The following is a 24,565-nucleotide window of genomic DNA, read 5'->3' as shown; positions in this document are numbered from 1 at the left end:
ATTTTAGTTACAAAAAGTAAATTAAAATATGACATTAAGTGTTGAACGACATATACAGTATTTAAATGAATTATATCAAACAATATTATAAATATTAGAGTAGTATTAAGTACTAAATTATATTTTGATCTTTTTTTCGCATTTTATATCAAATTATTTTTTTAATACCTAAATAATATATAATACAGTATTGTTGATTAAATGTTGATAAAATAACACAAAATTATTAAATAACAAACCTTTAGTAATATAATTTATAATATTATGACAATTTATTTATTTAATATTATACAATTATGTTTTAATCAAACATTAAATGTAATTATGTTTATTAAAATTGATGTTTATAGACTATATGATATATATATATATATATATAATTTATATGATATTTATTATAAAATAAAGTATACATTATATTATAAAGTAGAATTAGTAGAATTACTGTATAATATTATATTACTATAGTATAAATTACAGTATTATAAAAGTGTGATTTACTGTAAATAGTTTGTCTATATATATAATATTTATGATAATATTATAATTAAAGTTTATATAAGGTTTTGATTAATTATATTAATTAATAAAATATGTACGCAACTCTTTAATTACTGAAATAAACAGAAATAAAATAAATTATTAAAATTACACAAAAATAATGTTATTTGTATTAAATTTTAACAAAAATAAGTATATCATGTAATTTTGTTAATATAAAGATTTTAATGACTTTATAATATAAAATGAAAAGATATTTAATTTCAAATTAATAATAAACATTAAATATACATAATTTTAGTGGTAATATATGTCATTAAAAATAACAATTTTATTATTATTAACATTATTTTTACATAATATAAATTTTGCTATTATGGATAAAAATTTGACTTATTATAGTTAACAGCTTAATCAATAAATGTAAAGTCAATCAATTTAATAATAAAGGTTTATATGTAGAGCAATATATAAATAGTATTAAAATATTATTATATTGTTATTGCATTTGTTAAATAACAATATAAGTTTAATGTACTGTGTTTTATCATTTGTCTTAATGATAAATAAATAAATGATAAAAATCATTACCGGTACATTTAATGTATTAATTATAATAAAACTTGTAACTAAATAAGATAAAAAAAAGTATTTTATTTTATTATTATTACTTGAAATATTATAATAGCATATAAATTATATTAAAAATATTAAAAACCTATGTTTATGGTTTCAAATAATAACAAATTATTATTAAATAAAATATTAAAAGTAATTACAAGGCTAACAAAATAAAATATTAATATAAATTTTAAAAATAGAAAACGGTATAATTTTTATATTAATAATAATATTCATAACATTATAAGCTACTAATGTATGCACACATAAGTCAATTATTTTATAATTATTATTATACAAAAATTTTATAACACACACACAATTTTCACTGTATAGCACACACTCAAACACAAATTAATTTATTTAACCTTAAATAAATTTACAAGCAATAAAAGTTAGAGTTACTATAAATTATAAATATAATTTAATTATTTATTTTTAAAAAAATATAAATAAAAATTTAAATATATTAATTAAAACTATTTAACTATTTAAATAATCAAACATAAAATACAATACAAACATACAAGTTTAACTAATAAATAATAATGTAAATCCAAAGTGTGTTAACTGTATGTTTAGCTAATTTATAGGTAATACAATGTAAAATAGTTAGTAAAAAGGTGTACTTTACAGGTAATATTATTCACGATTTTTTCAAACATTTCATTCAATAGGTAGCAGTCGGTGCAGTTGTTTCTCTTATATCATATGAATTGTATGATTATTATGTGTGTCTGTATTATATGTATATATGAATGACAGCCCCAACAGTGTTGCTAACAGTGATCGCTAAAAAAGCAAAACGCATTTCTCTACAAAAATCTATCCAACAATTTGTTTCAAATTTCCCGATCACTAGTAGTGATCACTACTACCTATTATTATAATAGTTGTTGTGTTTGACAGTATAATTAGTTTTTTATTTTATTTAAAAAACTATGTTTTACTTATTATTCTCGCTGTTATTTTTCATATTTGGTGAGTTTATTGAATAATTTTATATTTTATTTGTTAGTTTTTTGTAGTTTTTCTTAAAAGTTTTCTTTTTTTAAATATTTAATATTCTGTATATATTTGTTGAAACTATTTTCTAAATTAATTTTTATGTTTTAAATATAAAATTTGTTTGAATATTTATGTTTTTAAATATATAATTTCAACATCAAACTTATTATTTTTTTATTGTTATTTTTATCAAATTTGAAAGCTATGAAAATGAAAGCTAAATGAATCTTAAAATAGCATTTATATACACAGCCATAGTATAGTTAGTGAAATATTGTATATAATATTAGTGTAATTTATTTTTTATGTCATATTTAATATATCGTAGCTAAAAAAATATAAAAAAGTATTATTAGCTATAAAAAACAATTTAGCAAACATTATCGTTGTCACAACATATAAAAAATCAATTACTTTTAAATCAATTGCTGTATCAACAATATATATATAAATATATATATAAGTTTTATAACGAAAGTTTATTTAAACAATAATACTAATACCTTGAATTAGTAAATTTAACTGAATCACCTTGATAGTTAGATTCAATTATTTGGATGAAAGTAAATACTTCATTATAATTAAAGTACATCTAAAAAATGAAAACCAATTATATTTGAATAAATTAAAAAAAACAAGAAATTGTTAATATGATATTTCACGTAATTTGACATTTTTATTGTATAAAAAAACTTTATGATATAAATCTCTTTAAATGTCAAAATTTATAAACAGTATTTACAAAATTGTTTCAACAAATACTTTCATAAGAGTTGTATTTTATTCTTTAAAAATAATTATCTAATAATTAAACAAATTTAAATTACATCTAATTAAAAACAATTACAATTTAAATTATAATTTTTTCGTTAACCTATTTGACTTCAAAAAAAAACATTGTATTACATTATCTTATGTTTCATGAATAGACTATGAAAAAAACATTAATATTAATGATGATTTCATCTAAAGTTAACACAACTTTAAACAAATAAGGCAAATGTGGATAATTATATGACACTCCTCTCTCTCTCTCTCTTAAATTCAATGACTAATTTCTAAAGACTAATCAATGAAAACGCAAATGAATTAACATTTTAATCATTTTCATTTCTAATTCAATATATACTGTATAAATAATAATAGTCTAATATAAGACATTTTCAATTTCAAAAGAGTTTAGATTTAATTGCATTTAATATGTTTTTTTTTGTTAAATTTTAAATAATAATATTAATTATTATTATTATATGATTGCAGTATTGACTCCAACGGGTGCACAATATTCAAGTCAAAGCTATTGTGATCACAATAGGCTTCAGCGCTGCCAACGGGACATCACTCAGAATGTTCAGGACATTTCCAATGCACAGTCGGGTAGCGGCTATAGTGGTCAGTCTAGTGGCTACCAGAGCTCAAATAATGACATACATTTAAAATGCAGGTGAGTGATGACATACCTGATCCCCTGTACACCCATTTACTTTGTGCCAATTGACAATCACTTTCAATATGTAGTTATCTATAATATAAGGGGCACTCATCTATACAACATTATAGTGTCATTAAATAGAGAGAATATTTTACATAATGAAACACTTGTTGTATTACTTAATACTACTAATAATAAATATAGCAAAATAACATGATTTACAAACACATAATTAAAATTATAGTCAATAAAATACTACAGGTATACTAAATGCTGTGCAAAATAAATTTTTCTATAAAATAGTGAACTTTGTTTAGCATTTATTGAAATAAATTATTTAGTTTTATATGGACTTTGATATAAAAACTTCATGACTGTAGAGATGTTTGTAAAGCTATGTTTCGCTATGTTTAACATACATTTTAAAATAACATATTTGTTGGTTAACTTTCTCTTTATATTATCACCTGTATTGCCACTATTATTATTATTATTATTATTATTATTACATAATGAATGCTGTATTCAATTATAAATACAGTGAAACAGAAAAATTATTTCAAATATTTTTTGACGAATCATTGCCAATACGGAAGTTGAATATATTATATAGTATTGTATCGGATGTTAGAATCCATTGTATTCTTAGTTTTTAACAAAATTTTTAAATTTTTATTTATTATAAAAATATGCTCTTTTTGAATACATTCATATAAGTATAATTAATAATAAAAATATGTTGTAGTTGTTATTGATGATGCTATTATAAATTGACATTTTATGAAAATATAGTATATATTGCTAACTGCTACAATATAAAGTAGCATATAATACTGTATATACTGTATATCACAACTGAAACATATTATATTATATAATTTATATAATATAATATATTTGATAAAGATATCTATAACATAAAATTTTATTTTTAAAAAATTACATATATATTATATACTGTATATATATATAGCCAATATTTTTTGCAATTATTATTTGCATATATTATTTGCATATATTTGTAATAAATTTGCTAAGAATAAAACTGATCTGTTATTTATAATTTACAAATTAATTATAGTTTATATGAAGTGAAAACTAAGATAAATAACAAAAATAAATTACATATTATAACATAAAATGCTAAAATTAACATCAATTAAAAGTTTATATTTTAGTATTTAATTCTATTGGTAATCTTTTTTTTTTTGCTTTTAAAGTATTTAATGTTTAATTTGTTAAAATATAGTACATCTCATTAATTAAAAACACTAAATTAAAATACAAAAATATAAAATATAAATATTTACTTACAAATCAATTATAACTGTATTATAAAAATATAGTGAAATCCGTCGAAATTTGGATTGTCTATTGAGAGATACCGCGCCCTGTATTACGAACACAACTCATCAAAGTTATGGCACTTCCGGTAGTAGTTATGTTAACAATATGAACACTGACCGTAACAGTGCCGGTGACTTTATAAGACGGGCTAAACAAACGTTAGAAAGATATTGTGAACAGGGAGGTGGAGGTATAGATTGTCAACTATAAAAAATACATAAATTAATATTATGTATTTTTTTGAATATTATATTATTTGATAAATTTTATGTATGAATAGGATGGAGAACTGCCGCTTGTTTTATGAGACAAGAGGTCAGAGACTGTGAAAATCGTTACGGTTTCCAATCAAATCCGCCCCCAGTGTCCACTTCTTCGTGTCGTAATTTCGAAGATCTTCGAGATTGTGTCCGACGATACGTTAGTCAGTCGTGTTCACAGGATCTGCAATTAATGGCCACTTACCTGATCGATAAGGGACAGGATCTTAGTTGGTCGTGCGTTGCCGGACAACAAGACTATGACAGCAATCGTAGATATGACACAAACAACGATCACAACCGCTATGATCAGGGACGCAATGGATATGACAACAATCGGGACAGATATGGAGGAAGCAGTAGTTATGGTAATCAATATGATAGAGATAGATACGGAGGAAGCAGTAGTTATGGCAATCAGTACGATAGAGACAGATATGGTGGAAGTGCTGGAAGCAATCAATATGATAGAGATAGGATTGATAGAGAAAGGTATGACAGGGATCGGTTAGGCGGCGGCTCATCCGGAAGTATTGGTAATTATTAAACTATTTTTTTTTATTTTAATAGTTTTTTTTAACTTTTATTTACTAATATTTTTATAAATGATGATAATTTTTTTTATTATAACGCTTAATTAACATTGCTAACTTTATCTGAATGCTCGCTATGTACATTAATAGGACCATATGATAATTTTAATTATGGTAATTTAATAAACTTAATTTAATATATTTTTTTTTTAATTATATTTAATATATTCTGTATTATAATTTAGTATTTTATTTAAAAATTTCAATCAATAACAATAATTTAATAAATAATGAATTAATTATCTATAGATCGGTTCGGTGGCGGTTATTATCCAACAACTGATTCATGTTTAGAGAGATCCCAATATTTTGTGAGGAGTTGTGAGGACACACTCGTCCAGAGACAGAGAGACGCCAGAGAAGGCAGAAGTAGTACTGATGTCGGCAGAAGAATCTGTTGGTTAGTATTTAATGAAAATTTTTTTTGAAAAATATTAATGACTACCAAAAAAATTAATTGGTTATAATTAACTAATTAAAAATAATTAACTAATTATTTGATTCCCCCCAACCTTTTAGTGCCCTATTTTTCTATCGCGATTGCATTAGTCGTGTAGTTGTTGACCGATGTCGGGATCCGTCGCCCACTGTTGTAGACGTTCTGATGGGTTCACGAAAATCAGATCTCACTGTCCGTTGTCGTGAATATTCACGGGACCAGTGCTCGCACTCACAGACAATCAAATCATCTTTCATTGCAATTATTATTACAACAATTTTTATTGCATTCAAAGCTATCAAATCAAATCAATTTTAGATGTAATTTATTATTCAATTTTAATCCATAAAATCTCAGCACAAATATGCCACAAATTTTTGCCATTGAAAAAAATCGATTCATTTATATATATAAATATAGATTTGATTCAATTAAATGTTTGGATCAAATATTTCAAAAGATCTGCCTTTTATTAGTGTCTTATGAATGAGTATTTTAAACAACAATATATATCTCAATTTCAACACAATTTTTAGCTAAATTTTTAAAAATTACAAATTGCCAATCACTTCATAAATATAATATAGGATTATATTTAAAGATAATTTTTAAGATGCAATATATCTACAATGCAATATATCGTATATCATATGTTATTAGTTAAATGTTAGCCATAAATGCAGTTTATTTTGCAAATATTTTTAACACAATATTTCATTATTCAATAGTTTTGTTATACTTATATAATAAATTTAATTAAACAGTAAATTTATTGTTTAATAATAATATTAAATATTTTTTTCATTGCATTAGATATGTAAATCTAATGCCTATAATATTTGCATTAGTAATTTATTATTGTTTTTATAAATTATACAATTAAGAAAACATTTATATCTTATATTGTTTTATATATATATACTGTATTATTCATTTAATTAAAAAACAAACATTTAAAAATTGTATGAATGAAGTATAAATAAACAAAATGTTTTTATAAAAATAAATTTTGTGGTAATATTAATATATTAATTACAAAAATATGTTTTTTTTAAATATAATAATTAATTAATATAATGAATTTTATTGGTTATAATAAGTGGTAATACGTTGAGTTGAAAAAAGTTATCCAAAACTCTTATGTAATAAAAAATATTTACTAAAATTATAAACATTTATTATATTTGATATTATTGATAAAATTTGAAATTGATTTCTATTAAAACAGTTTTGTAAACAAATATTGAGGTCATTGTAAAAACAAATTTACAATACTTTTTACAATAAAATCCAAATAAAATCTTTGAATTACATTTAAAATAAGTTTTAAGGCGTTTCTTAGTTTCAATGCCATAAAATCATAGTACTGTAGTCTTTAACTAAACACTCGGACTTTTTTGTGTTAGCATTCCTATGGCTTTGAAGGACAGGTAGATTCTGTATGTTTTTGTGATGAAAAGGTAAATCCAATGCCAATTGTTATTTTAGAAAAGTTATCAATTATTATAACTCATTATTCATATGAAGGAAACAAAAACAAGTTTTTTGTTTAGTGAAAGTCGTGTTTATACTGTATTTATTTATATTTATATATATATCCAACTTTTTAGCACTTGATTTGATTTGCATAGAAAATGATTCACACATTTAATAAAGTAAGCATTAAATAATTGAAAGTAATTTTTAAATATACGATATATATATTTATATTACTATGCAATTGCTATTTGAAATGTTAGAGTTATTGTAAGTTATGGTACGATAGAGTAGATTTGATATTTGTTGTCCACACAGATGTTTGTTATCACAACAAGTAATTTAAAACTAACTATAATAGTGAATAAATAAATGATTAAATGATTAATATACAGTAAATGTATTATAATAGTTTTATACTGTATATTTAAATCATAATATCTTTGTTATTACAGTTTATTGACCATAAATTATATATATATATTAAATATATAGTATTAATTTAAGAATAATTTATATGAATTGTAGAATTCATTTAACATTAAAAATGTGAAATATTTAAGTTATCAAATTCAACTGTTTTAAATAAAATGAAATAATATAAAACAATAATTAAAATATATATTATTATATTTTACAATTTAAATATTAAAATTGTTTACATTTCTGAAATGTTTCTTAAAATGAATTTTAATTATGTCTTAGTTTTTGTAATGTTTACACTATAATGCATACAGTATAACAATTTCACAAACTATATAAATCAGTATAAATATTATTTATTTATTTTTTAATTAAATGAACTAAATATTTTTAAAAATTTTAATAATATTTAAATTAAAATATTTTGTTTTAATAAAAAACAAATGTATAAAACAATTGCTAGAATTCTGTCATATAATACCCGTTCACTCAACAGAATTCCCATTCTTTGTGTTTGATTTGCTGTAGTTTTTCACTAAACTCGACAATCATTTGTGACAACTGTTTAATATGTAATAAAATGTTGTATTGTATATAAAAAAACTATAATATATATATTTCATTGTTTATAGACAATAATAAATTAATTATCTTAAGTTAATTTTTTAGAAATTAGCTAAAAATATTAATATTTTTTTAGAAAATATTAGAGAATTATTATTGATTTTGTTTTTTAATAAAATCAACAAAAAAAATCATGACTACTACTCTTTTTTAAACATTTAAAAAAAATCTATTTAAAGATATTGATTACTTCAATTTCTCTATTCAATTATATTTACAATATAAGTCTATATAGTATTTTTAGATAAATAGGCTGTTCAAATAAAATTGTCAATTATTTATTTATTTTTATTGTCAACTTTGTGTTTAAATAAAATTAAATGATACACAACTCCCAGTCGTTCAAATGATAAATATGTTATTATAGTATATAAGTTATATAATACAAATAGATTACAATTGATGACACCTGTAGTTTTTGACAATAAAGTCAATGTCTTCTAGTATTATAGTTTTATAATTTGTATAACAATTGGTAATAACTTGTTTCAATGAATGTATATTAATAATTGTGTACAGAAATTGTCAATAAGTTATTGACTTTTGATTACTATTTTACCTAAAAAAATAAATAAATATCATAAATAATAAAAATAAATTTTGTAAAATTTCTAAGCTATTTTAATATTCTGATAGCATAAATATTATTAATTTCAAATTATTTATTTACTTATTATTATAAATAATTTATATAAAAAACTTCAGACAATTTTCTATTGTTATGTAAAGCAATTGAATTTTATAAATTATTATTGATATTAAAAATAAGCATAAAATATGAATTTCAAATAAATATGATCACAAATTTTTACTGCAGTAGTTTCTACAATAATTATTATTGTATAGTTAAATCAAAAATAATTCAATAAAAAAAATAATATTAATATTTATATATATCTATTTACTTTTAAATAAAAATCTCAATCAAATATTAGAATATTGCTTATATCAAAAATAAATAAATAAATAACAAATCAAATTATAAAACCAATTAAATTCCAAGTCTGAGATAACCATTAAAGTAAACAACAATCAAATATATACAATATGTTTAGCATAAAACCCATTTTCAAATTCAACGAAATAAAATTTATTTGAAAACATATTATTGTAATGTAAATAATTTTTTTTAAATATTTATTATTTATGAAATCTATTTTATAAATATTATTTTAAAACACAATCATGTTTATAAAATTCATATTACATTAGATGATATACAGTAGGTTTATTAAAATTATGATTACCGTAAATATATATTTAAAAATTAATTAATATAAATATGTAAAATTGAAAAAATGTAAATATAAATTTTTAAAAATACTCAAAATGTGTAAATTCTTAAATACAATTTAAATACTATACAATCTAATCTGATAAATAAAAATCTCAATAACTATATATAAAATGTCTATAATTGATGAAACCTATGGGTACAGAAAAATTACGGTAATTGATGTGAAAAACTGTTTAAATCAATACTTAAAGTTAAAGTCATAGTTTGGCGGAGAGGGAGGAATATCTGGAGCTCTTTCGGGAATCATTATACCTTCCGTATCGAGTAATCTGATCTTAATATCCATCGATAGTAGTGTTTCACAATCATTCACTGTCTCTTTGCTGGTCATCTCCTGACCCAACAATGCATTTATGCCGTCAATCCAATAGTCAAATATGTGCTCATTTTGTGCCACAAAGTTAAGCGGTGTCTCCTGTTCCGCGTCGGGTATCACTGAAAAAGCCAACGAAAACGTCGACTTTTTACTCTTGGCCGACATATCTTTCATATGAGGACAGTCTTTGCCGACAACCAATTGTTTGATATCAATGATAGCAAACTTATGGGTTAACTCATCTACAGATAACACTTTATTTTCATCGCAATCACCAAAACATAAAAATTTTTGGTTAGACGATAGTCGACAGTACCAGAACTTGTCTTTAATACGTTGACCTAAAAATATATATTAATTAAGAGATTCTTGTCTTAAAAATAATGACAACCAAACCAACCTTTGTTCGAGTATTTATCAAACCGCGTGCCTTCCATAAGAAATTGAAGTCTTTGTTCTTTAATCAGTTCAATAATCTTTGGTTTAACCATATCTCTGAGCTCAAGTATAGCAAATGCCTTATTCTCCCATTCCTCTCGACTACTTCTCTCTTTTTGCCACAAAGAAGTGATTACTGAATAAGAAAGTGACGCCAATTTAAGTTTAAGCTTATCGAATGTTACGGTTGCTTCGGGATCGGCCATTGCACGAGTCAACTGTTGGCGCAAAACAGAGAACACTTTGACAAAGTCTTCAACAGTGGCTCTCATCTCTTTCCATGTCTTATTCAAAAGCGATACTACAATACAATAGAATTCTTCTAATGGATGGTCGTGTGTGAAGAACATGGGATAGAATGTCTTTCCCTCATCACTCGGCGCTTCATTCAGTTTAAGTATTTCGCAGAGAAGTCGTGTCAAATGTATTGTACTTTTGACGAGTGGGCACTCATGTTCTCTATCACTTCGGGAACAGTTTTCCAAAACAAATTTGACATAAGTTTCTGTATGATTGCGCGCTAAATAAATCAAAAGATCGAGTGCTAAGAGACCGGGATTTTCCGTAAAGTCTTGGATCGGATCTTTAGTACTCGTAAATCCTAATCGTTTATAATCTTCTTGAAAACCATCGCCTTTTGTCGATGAAATCAATGAAGAAGAGACCAAACTTTTAGAACTGGAATTCTTTTCAACGCCAATATCCGAATCAAAAGCAGTTTTGCGTAATTCAAGAATACGATCTCTGGTTTCGACTTCATTGTTGGCGTTAACCACTGTATTCATCCGTTCTTCGTGTAAATTAAACAATAATGTCTGCAAAACATATAACTGATGCGCCATTTCTGAGCCAACATTATAGATATGACCGCTCGAGTCACTGCCGACAGTGATCCGCGGATTTAAAACAGTGGTCAGTATAACATTTCGGATGTGTTTTGAACTAAGAGTGGCGGCAATGGCTTTACGTTTCGATGTATCCGACTTTGAAAATAAAGCGTTGATTAAAGCAATTGAGTTTTGCTGTATCTCTTGGTTGTGTTGGTTTTGGGACACAAGATATATCAGGTTTGGTAGTGTGACTTCTGCCTCGACTAATACATTAAACTTAGTGCTGGAAACCACTATTGACTCCAAAATAGCCAACGAATGGATCAACTCTTTCTTATCACTGGACGATACGTTTGATGTGTTCACCTGTTGTGCAATTTTACCGATAAATTTTGACTCCAAATTATCCCTAATTATTGAAAACATTTTTGTTGTTTTAAAAACATGTATAATATATTAGCATTCAATTCATACCAGGATATGATTGAGTGGTTCATAAGCTCGACATAGCTCTCGAGTGCAAACCCGAGGCCATCGTTACTGGAAATGGCATCCTTTTCGACGGACTCGACAATGAACTGTAGGCCCTGTTTGTTGATAAACTCATTGGCAAACGTATAATCAGTCGACAGTTTGACCAAACGCTTATATGTGGCCAATCGGGACTCGGATGACTCAAATTGTAGTTTATCGAGTATATCCTGAGCCGTACGCGATGGCGAATACGTTAGTCGCAAAACATCACCGTTTTTGATCTCATTTCTGTTTTTTTCGGTTATATAAACATTAGACGAGTCGTTAAACTGTAGCGAATACTGATCCGAATCGGTAAGTGACCAAACGGTACACAAATCGGCAATTATCAGAAACAATGTCCGATTTTGATCAAACTCGAGTAATTGTGGCATCTTTTGACAGATCAACAAATGGATCAACAAATGGATAAACAAATTGTGTGACAAATTATATCAACAAAACATTTCAAATATATTTACATAATTTCCACCAAAACTTGTGTCCATTTCGACGGCAATCTTAACAATGTTTCCATCTTTGGCCGGCATTGTTGTTGATGTTGTTGTCGTCTAAAATCAATACTTCTTAAATAAACAATATCTTCGGTGGTATTAATATCAGTCCAATTATCTGCAAAATTCAAAATATATTATCAATTATTGTCTGAAAAACATTAGGTGATCGACAATCAAAATATATAACATTTGGCCGACACTTACCTTTTGATATAATTCGCAAATATCTTCGAGACTGATAGTCAACTCATGAGGTAACGGATGAGTTGGTGTTTAAGACATTTAAAACCCAACACTGATGTGACGTTTGACACGCCTTTCAATACAAGTGTTTACCAAAACATTTGACATTTCAATACATTTCAATAACACTGTAATCGATAACTCAATAATTACGCAAACATTCAATAATATGATATAAAATTGAAATCCAATTACAGATAAATAATAACAAATTTATTTAAATATATTTTCCAATAATAAATGTTTTTTTAAAACTCAAATTTAACTATTATTTAATAATTTTATTTTAATTTAAAATATAACAAAATAAACTACACACAATAAACAAATATATAATAAACAAATATAACATAATAAAAAAGTTTTAAAAATACATAACACAATCGGTATATTTGTATAAATTGTAAAATAAATTTATTGATTAAATTATTATCCTTTAATAGTAATATTATTTAGATATCGTCCACTTGGGCTTAAAATAGCATTTAAATCAGTGTTTAAATCAATATCTTTAAAATAATATCTAAAATAAATGCCAGAATTTTGGTCAGCCTTTTGAATCAATAAATTAATCAATGATTCAGTTATAACAATACGATTATGAACTTCAAGTGTACGCAAATGTTTACATTTAACAATCAGATCCATTAGTGACGATTCAGTCATCGACATTAAATCCATGCCATGAAGTGATTTGATATTAAGTACTTGTAAATGCTTTAGTCTTGAAAACCACTCTAAAGTATTGTCTGTAATCTCAAAAATAGTGTCCACTTTAAGACATTTCAAATAAGGAAATATCACTGGAATTTGATCCAAAAAATCACCATTAATTTGGTCACTGTTTAAAACTAAATGAGTTAAATGTCGACAATTGGCAATACTTGTGATATCCAATAGTTGATCGCAATCGCTATGAAAGCCTTTAATGGACCAGAAATTAAGTTTAGTTACCGACGAAAAGTTTGTAAATTGTTTGAATAGTATCCGAAAATCATAATATTGTTGCACCGCTGCTGTCATTGAAAACGACTCTAAATATTGACAATTATTAGCAATTAATTTGATATTTTTGGCTAATTTGTCATCAAATGTGTTAACATTTAAATGAATTGACAATATTTTCAAGTATTTAAGTTTAGCGATCTCTGCAACAATAGGTGACACTTCATCTGTGTTTTCCTTATATAACGATATATCTAAATGTATTAATTTTGGACATTTGGCCACAAATATGGAAAACAATAATCTATTATCAACTCCAGACCGTCCACTAACTCGAAGATATTTAAGATTTTTAGTCAATACTTCATTATTCTGTACTAAAACATCCAAATAAACTCCGCTTAAAGAGACCAGATTTGGACACAAACTGATAAGTTGTGAATCCGCAGACCGCGGCCACAGCTCCAGTGTCTGCAACTGATGACCAAACTTTACAATCACTCGCATCAAGTCTTGGATATCATACTTAGAGTAAAGCCTTAGACCTTTAAGATGTAGACAGTTATCGATAATAGTATTGAAGACGTGATTCATATTATTTAGTTGACAACCAATTGTGACCTCATTTAATCGTTTGAAACATTTGAGGAAATTTTCAAGTTTTATGATATCCACACAATTGTCAAGCCATCCATCGGAGCTATTAGAGTCACACACAAGACTGTCGACAATATTCAGACTCTTTTCGCAATGACAAAGATGTCGAAGACATCGGTTAAACTGTTTGGATACTGCCATCAATCGGATCGTGTCTTCAGCGGTAAGTCTCTCAAGAATTACTTGACACAAATCATCGCAAAAATGATAGTTAAATGAGTCTTTCGTAATATATCTTTGAGTTATCATAACTGGTCATCACTTGTTGTTGTTGTCATCAATTGATGGTTAAAGTGATGCAAAACTAATGCAAACATAAGTCATATGTAATGACTATAATAAACATCAAGTTTTTGCAAACTATTTGACAAATTGTTTCAATGGTTTATGTATTAAAATCATTGAAAACCAATGACTTTACCAAACATTTAAAAACAAACATTATTTGTGAATAAATATTTGAATTGAAAGTCAATTAAAGTTTGTATCCGTCGATGGGTTTGACAGAGTTGTTGGCCTCACTGCAGACAAACCCCTATTTCGGGGCCGGCTTTGGCTTAGTTGGCGTAACGGCCGGTCTGGCCATTCTTCGAAAGGGTTTTATGCTCAGTGGCCACGGTTTTCAGCGGTACGCTCTGACCACATGTGAAGTGAACAGCAAAGACAAGAGTTTTCAATGGCTGTTGGCCTGGATTTCCCGACAGTCGCGAAACGCTCAACACGTGGCCGTCAATACAGACTTTATTGAGGACGAAGTTGGACGGGTCAGCTCACAGTTCGGGTTTGTTCCGGCGCCGGGAATTCATTTCTTTCGCTATAATCACCGTATATTCAAATGTGAACGAAGACGGGAACAAATGGACGCATTGGCCGGAGTTCCCTATGAAGTGGTGACACTAACAACACTAGGAAGAGACAAAAGTGTATTTTATGAGATCTTTGGTGAGGCCAGAGATATTGCACTTAAAGATTGCGCCGATAAAACAGCCACTTATATAGCTTACGGACACGAGTGGCGACCATTTGGTCGGTCGAGACCAAAGAGACCCATAGATTCGGTCATTTTGGCCGATGGGGTCGCAGAAATAGTCACAAATGATTTATATAATTTTATTACATCATCCAAATGGTATCACGAAAGAGGAATACCATATCGTAGAGGATATCTATTTCACGGCCCGCCGGGCACTGGAAAGTCGTCTTTCATTTTTTCATTGGCCGGACTCTTGCATTACTCTATATGTGTACTCAATGTTTCCGATCAATCCCTTACTGACGACCGTCTCATTCAACTGTTAAACACTGCACCAAAAGATGCCATTGTATTACTTGAAGACATAGACGCCGCCGCTGTCTCTCATAGTTCCCAAACTAATAGCAAACGATATGAAGGGCTGACTCGAGTTACATATTCAGGACTTTTAAATGCATTGGACGGCGTTGTGGGCAGTGATGGACGTATTGTTATGATGACCACTAATCATATACATCTGTTAGACAGTGCAATGACACGTCCGGGAAGGGTTGACCTCAAAGTGCTTATCGATAACGCGACCGACAATCAAATCAGACGCGCTTTCTGTAGATTTTATCCAAACAATAGTGATTTAACTGAAAAATTTTTAGCACACGTTAGGAGTGATTCAAATCCGGTATCAATGGCTAGAATTCAGGCGCACTTCTTGTTGTTCAGAGATAGAGCTGAAGAGACTTTAGCACATCCAGTGTTATAATAGGATGTCTTTATATTTTATGATAAAAATCATGTAATTTAGTGTCAAATTAATATATACACGTTTTCTTTGTTTAAGTGTTAATTTATTCAAAGATATTAAACAATTGAAAATTTTAATTCAATGACACGAAAATTACTTCATATCCTCGATGGATACAACATTACTCTAACTCGACGACCGATAGCCAGTGCCGGCAGATTACGGGCGAACTTTGCGCGGACGGCGCCGGAGTTTCCATGAGGTCGTGTGATTTTACCCCAAATGACCCGCAATTTGCTTTTCTTTCCTTGTCTTCGGGGAATCAGTGACTTACTGTTCGGTCACAAAATAAATCAGTTTAGAGATCATTTAGATGTCATTTTAAATAATTGATCACCAAATTGGTGGACAATATACAAACCTCTTTGCTTTGTAAACATAAGCCACACGTTTGCCTAAATAAAAGTCAGTCTCTCGTCTTCGGTTAACGCCTTCCAGACGAAGAAGTGAAGTATTTTCTCGTTGATTACGAAGAGACCGTTTGAAACCAGTGAAGATAGCCTTGACGTACAATCTGATCAATTGGTAAAAAATACAATACAATCGGTAAGATTTGATGATATTGTCGATCAAATTGTATAAAACTAATGCATACCTTCCCGGAGTGGCCGACTCGAACTTTCCCCGACGGCTCGACTTCTTAACCTTTTTGACCGGTGTTTCGGCAACGGGTGTTGTGGCCGCCGGTGCAGTCTTTGCCGACTTTTTCTTAGATTCCTTGTCTGCCATCACTTGTGAGGAACACTTGATTTACGCGTGTCTTCACTATTGATAGTATTATAGGAAAAGGAAGTCATATATTGATTGCTTTCACAAACATTACGTCCAAACATAGTGTCAGTTGTTTTTCAACTTTTACTTTAATTATTATTATTTGATATTTTTGTCAATTATATTATATTTATATATAAAACTATATATATATTTAAATGTTATTTATTTATATATTTTATTAAATTACAATTAAATTTTATTTTATTTACAATTTATATGAAATTTATTTTATTTTATTAATTTAAAAAATAAATAATTTAAAAAATATATTTAAAAACAAATTTAGTCCTATTCTATATGTAAAGCATAAGTAATAATCAATAAACTCTTACATATATCAAAAGATACTGAAATATTTGTCAATTGTTTGATGAGTAGTTTGAAATCAATGAATTCAATGCTATTATAATAATAAAAAAAATAATGTTTTAAAGTGTTTGACAAACATTACTAAAGAAGTGTCAATTAATTGTATAGATTTTAGGATGAATTAATGGTGACATCAATGGAACAATTACTTACATCTAAGACATCGTTGATTAAGTCATTACTGTTGAAGGGATGGCGCGAGCGTTGGACAGATGTCTTGTGGGGAATCAATATTAAGCGAGTCCTTCCTCGAGGAGTGTCCGGCGATGTCTATGATTTGGCCGATTGTATACTTGAACAGGCATTGATCGCACCTACACCTAACCACCTGTTCCTGTCATATCTGAACCACTGTATCAGTTCGCAAATGGTATCCTATGGATCTGTATTGGCCTCAATCGCTAAATACCAAGACTGGTCTAAACCGCAATGTATTCACTATTTGCTTGAGTTTCTCATCAAATATAAGGAACGGATCTCATGTCACGGCAATGAAGAAGAATGCATACTATTGTCAAAATCTGTTGTATCAGTGCTTTCGTGGATCCATTTGGTTCTCAACCAATCGCTGACTAAACTTCAAGAGTCTAAACAACAGCAAACAAATTTGACACAAAATCAGACAAATCTTCAGTCGTTACACACTTCAGACTCGACTCAATTCATATCAATCATTGAAAAATGCGCTGAATTTTTGTCATTCATGTCTTCGTCAGCTTTTCTCAAAGCACTTCTTTATGTGGGAAAACTAGAAGACAGTCAAACATTTAATCAATTTCTTCAAATCCAAACTGAAATTGAAAGCAAACTACCGATGGCTTCAAATTTATTATCAAATAGAGAGGTATTTATCAGTATTTTTTTGATGACAAGTAGTTGATATAGTAGTTAATATAAGTATTTTTAATTTATTTTAAGCCAATTGACGCTATTATTAGTTTCAAACAACGGGTTGAATGGTTTGACAGCAGTCCGGCTATCGTGGCGTGCAAACAGTTGACCACTTCTATAGATTTTAAGTCATCAAAGCCGACAACATATGCATCACTTAATACTATAATAGCATTTGATGCCATATTAAATCCGGCATCAGATATACAAGTTTGTGTCCAACAAATCTTAATGATTGCCAAATTTAATGACATATCACTGTCGGACCTGTACTGCGAGATTATTCGTTCATGTCTTGTGGGACTCGTAGATGCCAGCGGTTCCCATGAAGATCCTAAACATAACTCTTATCTAAACTCTTGGGCAGCTTTTCTTTTTCTAAAAGTTCCGCAACTTTTTGCAAAACTCAATTCACTTAAGTTATCGAAATCACAATTTTTCAATAATAACAAATCAAATGACGCTTCCAATGATTTGGAAATTGGTTTGGAAAAGTTGTTGACATATTCACCACTTCTTGATTTAACAGACAGTAAATCAAACTGCGATTGTCTTCAATGTCTGCTTAATGAGTTGACTAAAGCAGAGCTCATAAGTAGCGCAAAAGTGGAGAAAATAATGGCTAAACGCAAAAGCGATACACAAACTTTCAGAAATCTTCCGCGTCCTGATCAACAATCAGCACCACAAACGGGTCCACTACTTATATTAAGAGCCGAACCAACAGTGACCAGTATTTTGAAGACATTGGACTCGGATTATAGTAAAAATCAAGAGGCGCTCTTAGGTGTCTTATGTCATATGCAAAAAAGTTTTGAACTGATCCTATGCGCTGCCGCTGCTACCGGCAAACTGCAAAGTTTTACAACAAAACTCATTGAGTTTAATGAGTTTAACAAACAGGCGACCGGCGAAAGTGGAAAGGCATCGCAAACCAGAGCCCTTTTGTTTGACATAACGTTTCTAATATTATGTACAATAGCACAACATTACGGTACAGATATTATTACAATGAATGGCGAAACAAGTAATTCATTTTTTGCCACCTGGTGTGCCCATAATATGAGTGAGGGTGGAAAGTACCGGTGCCCTGATCTACTGCTTAGCAATTGTGATCCAAACAAAGTTGATATACTTTTGAATCAATTTACATCAACAGATAGCGAATTTCGTACTTCTTTAGTCAAATGGCACGAAGTCTGTATGAATGGGCCGCAAGCCATCAAAGAGATCCTATTGGGCTGGGAGTATGACTCCATTACCACTGATAATGTTAAACTAATACTCGATAATGTCAAAAGCAAGATGTGTTCACTACCGGTAGTGATAAGCGCCTGGTTGTGCTCTTATATCAATATATTACATCATAAGGAGCGACTCAAACCCGTGAATATGTTGAAACAATTTGCTACACCACTGGCCACTGATAATATCAATTTGGCTGCTAATAATAACAATAATAATAATAATAACAATACTGCTGTCGATGCTATCGGTAATAATCCAGACAACGGTAGAGGACAGCCAGCGCCTACTGCTGGATCAGATCAACCAAATACTTATTATAAAGAAAGATCAACATTAATGGCAAATATTATTAAGAAAATGTCTAATGATTTACATCCGCAGCAAATAAGTAAAAGTAAAACTATACCATCGTCTTCAAGTGGACTCACTGTTAAGACACCTCTTTGGGAACTAATGGAAAGCAATTTTATTGCTGCACACGAACGCTCGTGGCTCGACCTCAAGACTATCTATAATATGGACACATTATTATGTGTTGGGGGTCCGCAATGGTTTACCGATACGCTTATCAAACAAGTACTCAAGTTTGAGCACTTGAATGACTTGAATCGGGCCATTGATCTTGTATTTGGTTTGTTTCATATGGACATTGAACAGTGCGCTCTGGCACTCATTACAAACATATTACCCAATTATTTGCTAAACGAAAGCAAACAAGAATTCTTGTCGGAACCGAAAGTTTCGGCATTAATTCGTTTAACAATAATGACTATATATGTGGCCCTAAATGAAGTGCAAAACGTACGCAAATTACAGCATAAATCACGGGTTGGCCGTAAACGACATTATTGTCAAGAGATATCACAAGACTTGGAGCCAATGGATGTCGACTCGACAACGACTCGTACGGCCAAATCAATGCGTACCGAATCAGACTCAGAGCTCTTAGAAAACACTCCGATATATTTTGAACGCCAGACCAATGATGTCGACATTAATAATCGTCTAAATGAACCCATTTATAAAGCCATCATTGATTTGCTTCGTCTCTTCACTCTTATCGCTGCCGACTCGACAATAAGTCAGCGAACATTAGTTCCCATTATATTCTTGGAACAACTGATCCTATGTGTCAAAGAAGGCTCCTATAAGATCTTGCAATTGATGCCAATGAATATGATTGGATGTCTTATCAAAACAATACCAGACTCTATTTCGATGCAGTTTTTATTGGCCGTAAGCGATGTGCAAACAGTGCGCTCGCGTAAGATTACGGCCCGACTATTGTGTCAATTGGCTAAAGCAAAGACTATGTCTTAAAACATCTTAAGATATATATCGATAATAACAGAAAAACAGTTTAGTGTCACCAATACTGGTCCGGCGTCGATATCTTCTCTTTACATTTATATGTAATATTTGACTCATTTTTTTTATTTATAATTAGAAAAATGTACATAATTTTATATAAATACCCTAATTGTGTGGACAAAAAATTGTTTGACATAATTAACATATAATTATTTATAAAATATACAGTATTTAACACATGTTTATTTTTCAAAACATATTTATTAGATTATTGGTTTTTGTATATTCAAATAAAACATAATTTTTTGATAAATATTGAAGACTATGAAAAATAGATGAAAAAAATGTGATGTCTATTGATGACAGTCTATGGTAACAGTAATGTTGCCATCAGTAAGTCTATTAATTTTGCGCATCAATGAGAGTCCATTAGTTCTGGTGTTAGTATTGCGTCCATTAGTATTATCTTTGGATGATTGTATCACTTTGTTTTGGTCGTTATTTCCTTTACTTGAGTAGGTTTGTTGTTTAGATCTTTGTTGGCCACTGACTGCAGTCAATTCCACTATTGGCTTGTGTTTAGCTAAACCATTGGCTGCATTTGGATTAGCCGTTAGCTTACGCTTGAGTGAGCCGTTGACAGTGATTGAAGCGGTTGTTGGTTGAGTCATATATTTCGACCGATTGATTAATTTCATATACTTGTTGGCCACTTGCGCCACCATCTCTTCTGTTAAATTTGGATCAATTGTTAGACACCAATTGCTCCCATTTGTTGTGATCTTTTGGGGTCACATTTGAAAAATAAACAAAACTGTTCGGTCAACAAGGGATTCAACTCATTACCGATAAGGTCTTGTAAATTACCGGAACATTTTGGAAATGACTAGAGAGGTAAATGGCAACACAAGCCGCAAATGATGGCGTGTAATGAAGACATAGAGTAGTCAGCCTTAAGAGGTCGCCCGCAATCTTGTAAGCCATGGCGTAAAGGCATGAGTTTATCACAGTATTATTCCTCGAGGCGTTTCCGATCACATGATGCGAGTGAGTGACCATCAAATCAAAACCAAATGTCAATAGCATTTCATTTTCGTTTTGAATCAATTGGTCGGACTCTCTCTTGAATTGCTGTTTAAACAACAAAAATAGTAAACAAATTTAGTAATCAATATATGATATAATTATTTATCAAATCATTGACAACCTCTTTATCGATATGTTTTGACTTTAAACGACAAATGAGAGCCACTTTAACGATATCCTCCTTAATAATGGGTTGCTCTTCAAACTTGGCCGACAAAAACAGACTACAAATACCTATTTGCTGGACATTTAAAATCATATGTTAGACATCAGTCAAACTAATTAATATTATTGTCAAACATTAATCCATATAAGGTTTGTAAAATACATTTAAATATTTTATTAATATTACAACTATTTCCTAAATTAACATAAAAATCAACTAAATTTTTAATTATTATTATTATTTATACGTAATAAGTGTTAACCAAAACATTTATATTATGAAAAAACATGCGATAAATAAAGCATTTGATGAGTCATTGAAAATATTGCATTGCTTTTCAATGTCAATGCGTTTCGCATTCATTACTATTATTATCACTTAATTCAATCACTGAATGGCTATTCTTAACGATAATAATAATACTAATAATTAGCAATAAATTAGACAATAATTATAAGACAACTAATAATAAACACAAAAAACTAAACAATAATATTAGTAAACAATAAATGTCTTAAACATTATTCAATGATATTATCGATTGAAACGTTTCTTAACGTAATATTTAAGACAACACTTACGCAGACATCAAATAATTTGAGAGATCTTAAGGCAAAGAATCGGTGAAAGTAGACAATAGCCGTATTGACAGTTAAGGTGCGACTATATTAAGTAAAGGACAACAACAAGACATTAGATTTAGATGATTATGACCGCCGATGACCTCATTATGTGAGTCAATAAAACACGACTTACAGTTTGAGCACATCTGACACTTCTTTGATAAAATTGGTTCCCTTTTGTCTCAAATGCATCTCTTGATTGATACCAATGTTATGTCTCTTTGATGGCGATATCTGTTCCCAATTATCATTGAATATCCACCGATTGGTGATCACCGAAGAGGCCATAATTATATCAATCGATCCAAATGTGTGCCCAAAACGTGTGTTTATTGTCGAACACTCAGTGGAGCACTAAATGTATGGAATCACGTGATTCACAAACTCACTCATTGGTTGTATTGATTGGGCGCTCAAAACATATATACATATATTGGGCGCTAAATTCAAATACTTTTTCAATGTTCAAAGTTTTTATTATAATATTCAATACATATTACAGTAGTTTCTAATTTAATTTAATAGTTATGAAAAAATACTTAAAATAATTAAATAAAATTGTATATATATATAAAAATATTGTATATGTGAGTTTATTTTTACAAATTAACATGTTTAAAATAACAATTTAATATTAACTATAATAAATTATAATATTAAATTTGTAAATAATAATAAAAATAATTTGTTATTGATTTATTATCCTAACAATCATAACTTTAATGAAAAAAATATTTCAACATTTAAAACTCATATAAATTATTCAAATGTTAAACTTTTAAAAAATACATTAAAAACAAATTGATGTTATTAACTATAATAGACTATTATAATATATTATTAATAGTACTGTAAATATAATTAATTAAATTATTTAATAGATATTGTTTGTAATGACAAAACATGACTGAATTACCCAATGAACTATTTCTATATTAATTAAATCAATTAACTAACAATTGATATATATATATATATATATTACTTATATAATGGATTATAAAATGTATAAACTTATTACTGCTGTGTATTTAATAGTATAAAATTGAATTATAATAAAGTTAATGACACAATAAAAAATCGTTTTAAAAATTAATTTTTTGGTAATTTCATTTTTTTAAAATAATATATTTTAAAAAATTAATTCAATATTATTATGATATATAAAATATTTTATTAATTTATATTAAAAAAATATTATTAATGAAAAATAAGTTAATGATATTTATAACAATTTTACAGTAATAATAATTATTATGTGTAATTGACTTGTCGTGATGTTGCCAATTATTTAAATGTAATATATTTTAATTAAAAATTATACATTTATTTGATATATGTGTAACAAAAATTAATTTAATTATTAAATGATATACTTTAACAATATTTTAAAAAATAACTTCAAGGTATTTTGTTAAGACATTTGTATTTTATATTATATAATAAAAATATTTGATTTAATTAGTTATTATATTTATAGCATATATAATAGTACATAAAAATAGTCATTTCAATGTAATACTTTGCTCATTATAAAGTTTATTTTAATTAAAAATAATTTTATGTTAAATAATGATAATAATAATATATACAATTTTTATATTGATTTATCCTTCATTTAAACAATTTTGTACATTGTATACAAAAAAAGTTAAATTTTGGTTTATCATATAAAAACATTATATATATATACACTGAAACAAAATCTGTTTAATAAAAATATAGATAATTAATGAATGAATATATAAAAAGTAAAATGCAATGCCTTTCGGGTTATTTATTGGGAGTTAACTCTACTTCAATTGCAACTGATTTGCACACAAAATAAATCTATCATTAAA

The 24,565-nt window shown here is 28.0% G+C and overlaps 6 protein-coding genes across 7 annotated transcripts; 3 read left to right on the top strand and 3 right to left on the bottom strand.

Moving 5' to 3' along the window:
* The first annotated feature begins 1,796 nt into the window (after positions 1-1,796).
* Positions 1,797-6,852, top strand: LOC128964552 (uncharacterized). The gene is made up of 6 exons (XM_054311178.1): positions 1,797-2,103; positions 3,391-3,574; positions 4,909-5,099; positions 5,190-5,705; positions 6,012-6,162; positions 6,282-6,852. Exons 1-6 carry the CDS (start codon positions 2,064-2,066, stop codon positions 6,517-6,519), a joined length of 1,320 nt encoding a protein of 439 aa, XP_054167153.1. The 5' UTR covers positions 1,797-2,063; the 3' UTR covers positions 6,520-6,852.
* A 3,304-nt stretch (positions 6,853-10,156) lies between these two features.
* Positions 10,157-12,997, bottom strand: LOC128964547 (engulfment and cell motility protein 1-like). Its single transcript, XM_054311170.1, has 5 exons — positions 12,841-12,997; positions 12,601-12,751; positions 12,080-12,513; positions 10,738-12,014; positions 10,157-10,678 (listed from the first exon to the last, which is right to left on the bottom strand). The coding sequence occupies exons 2-5, from the start codon at positions 12,667-12,669 to the stop codon at positions 10,200-10,202; spliced, it is 2,259 nt and encodes a 752-aa protein (XP_054167145.1). The 5' UTR covers positions 12,670-12,751; positions 12,841-12,997; the 3' UTR covers positions 10,157-10,199.
* A 1,977-nt stretch (positions 12,998-14,974) lies between these two features.
* LOC128964553 (mitochondrial chaperone BCS1-like) lies at positions 14,975-16,283 on the top strand. Its single transcript, XM_054311179.1, has one exon. The coding sequence runs from the start codon at positions 14,976-14,978 to the stop codon at positions 16,212-16,214; it is 1,239 nt and encodes a 412-aa protein (XP_054167154.1). The 5' UTR covers position 14,975; the 3' UTR covers positions 16,215-16,283.
* Positions 16,276-17,070, bottom strand: LOC128964555 (60S ribosomal protein L35a-like). Its single transcript, XM_054311181.1, has 3 exons — positions 16,852-17,070; positions 16,618-16,770; positions 16,276-16,529 (listed from the first exon to the last, which is right to left on the bottom strand). Exons 1-3 carry the CDS (start codon positions 16,983-16,985, stop codon positions 16,355-16,357), a joined length of 462 nt encoding a protein of 153 aa, XP_054167156.1. The 5' UTR covers positions 16,986-17,070; the 3' UTR covers positions 16,276-16,354.
* A 335-nt stretch (positions 17,071-17,405) lies between these two features.
* LOC128964516 (mediator of RNA polymerase II transcription subunit 24-like) lies at positions 17,406-20,952 on the top strand. Its single transcript, XM_054311129.1, has 2 exons — positions 17,406-18,243; positions 18,318-20,952. The coding sequence occupies exons 1-2, from the start codon at positions 17,524-17,526 to the stop codon at positions 20,856-20,858; spliced, it is 3,261 nt and encodes a 1,086-aa protein (XP_054167104.1). The 5' UTR covers positions 17,406-17,523; the 3' UTR covers positions 20,859-20,952.
* Positions 20,953-21,072: 120 nt separating this feature from the next.
* On the bottom strand, positions 21,073-23,133 carry LOC128964517 (cyclin-T1-like). 2 transcript variants are annotated; one of them, XM_054311130.1, is made up of 5 exons: positions 22,858-23,133; positions 22,683-22,764; positions 22,057-22,176; positions 21,696-21,980; positions 21,073-21,631 (listed from the first exon to the last, which is right to left on the bottom strand). In XM_054311130.1, exons 1-5 carry the CDS (start codon positions 23,010-23,012, stop codon positions 21,203-21,205), a joined length of 1,071 nt encoding a protein of 356 aa, XP_054167105.1. In that variant the 5' UTR covers positions 23,013-23,133; the 3' UTR covers positions 21,073-21,202. The 2 variants fall into 2 exon arrangements, with proteins under 2 accessions (XP_054167105.1, XP_054167106.1); XM_054311131.1 differs by having other exon boundaries at positions 21,074-21,631; positions 21,717-21,980.
* Between the last annotated feature and the right edge of the window lie 1,432 nt (positions 23,134-24,565).

This window comes from Oppia nitens, unplaced genomic scaffold (genome assembly GCF_028296485.1).
Source record: "Oppia nitens isolate AA-2021 unplaced genomic scaffold, nextdenovo-longstitch-racon4-pilon3 scaffold9_pilon_pilon_pilon, whole genome shotgun sequence".
NCBI lineage: Eukaryota > Metazoa > Arthropoda > Arachnida > Sarcoptiformes > Oppiidae > Oppia > Oppia nitens.
This window is presented reverse-complemented; position numbering and strand designations above follow the sequence as displayed.

What these genes read in the sequence shown, in the direction of transcription:
- LOC128964553 (XM_054311179.1), top strand. Translation starts at nt 14,976, where the DNA reads ATGGGTTTGACAGAGTTGTTGGCCTCACTGCAGACAAACCCCTATTTC.
- LOC128964516 (XM_054311129.1), top strand. Translation starts at nt 17,524, where the DNA reads ATGGTGACATCAATGGAACAATTACTTACATCTAAGACATCGTTGATT. An exon ending in ATTTATTATCAAATAGAGAG is followed by an intron (nt 18,244 to 18,317) that starts GTATTTATCAGT and finishes ATTTATTTTAAG; the next exon opens with CCAATTGACGCTATTATTAG.
- LOC128964552 (XM_054311178.1), top strand. Translation starts at nt 2,064, where the DNA reads ATGTTTTACTTATTATTCTCGCTGTTATTTTTCATATTTG. An exon ending in GCTGTTATTTTTCATATTTG is followed by an intron (nt 2,104 to 3,390) that starts GTGAGTTTATTG and finishes ATATGATTGCAG; the next exon opens with TATTGACTCCAACGGGTGCA. An exon ending in CGGCTCATCCGGAAGTATTG is followed by an intron (nt 5,706 to 6,011) that starts GTAATTATTAAA and finishes AATTATCTATAG; the next exon opens with ATCGGTTCGGTGGCGGTTAT.
- LOC128964547 (XM_054311170.1), bottom strand. Translation starts at nt 12,669, where the DNA reads ATGCCGGCCAAAGATGGAAACATTGTTAAGATTGCCGTCGAAATGGAC. An exon ending in AACCACTCAATCATATCCTG is followed by an intron (nt 12,015 to 12,079) that starts GTATGAATTGAA and finishes TTCAATAATTAG; the next exon opens with GGATAATTTGGAGTCAAAAT. An exon ending in TGATAAATACTCGAACAAAG is followed by an intron (nt 10,679 to 10,737) that starts GTTGGTTTGGTT and finishes ATATATTTTTAG; the next exon opens with GTCAACGTATTAAAGACAAG.
- LOC128964555 (XM_054311181.1), bottom strand. Translation starts at nt 16,985, where the DNA reads ATGGCAGACAAGGAATCTAAGAAAAAGTCGGCAAAGACTGCACCGGCG. An exon ending in GAGTCGGCCACTCCGGGAAG is followed by an intron (nt 16,771 to 16,851) that starts GTATGCATTAGT and finishes CCAATTGATCAG; the next exon opens with ATTGTACGTCAAGGCTATCT. An exon ending in TATGTTTACAAAGCAAAGAG is followed by an intron (nt 16,530 to 16,617) that starts GTTTGTATATTG and finishes GTGACCGAACAG; the next exon opens with TAAGTCACTGATTCCCCGAA.
- LOC128964517 (XM_054311130.1), bottom strand. Translation starts at nt 23,012, where the DNA reads ATGGCCTCTTCGGTGATCACCAATCGGTGGATATTCAATGATAATTGG. An exon ending in GTGTCAGATGTGCTCAAACT is followed by an intron (nt 22,765 to 22,857) that starts GTAAGTCGTGTT and finishes TACTTAATATAG; the next exon opens with TCGCACCTTAACTGTCAATA. An exon ending in TAATTTACAAGACCTTATCG is followed by an intron (nt 21,632 to 21,695) that starts GTAATGAGTTGA and finishes TGACCCCAAAAG; the next exon opens with ATCACAACAAATGGGAGCAA.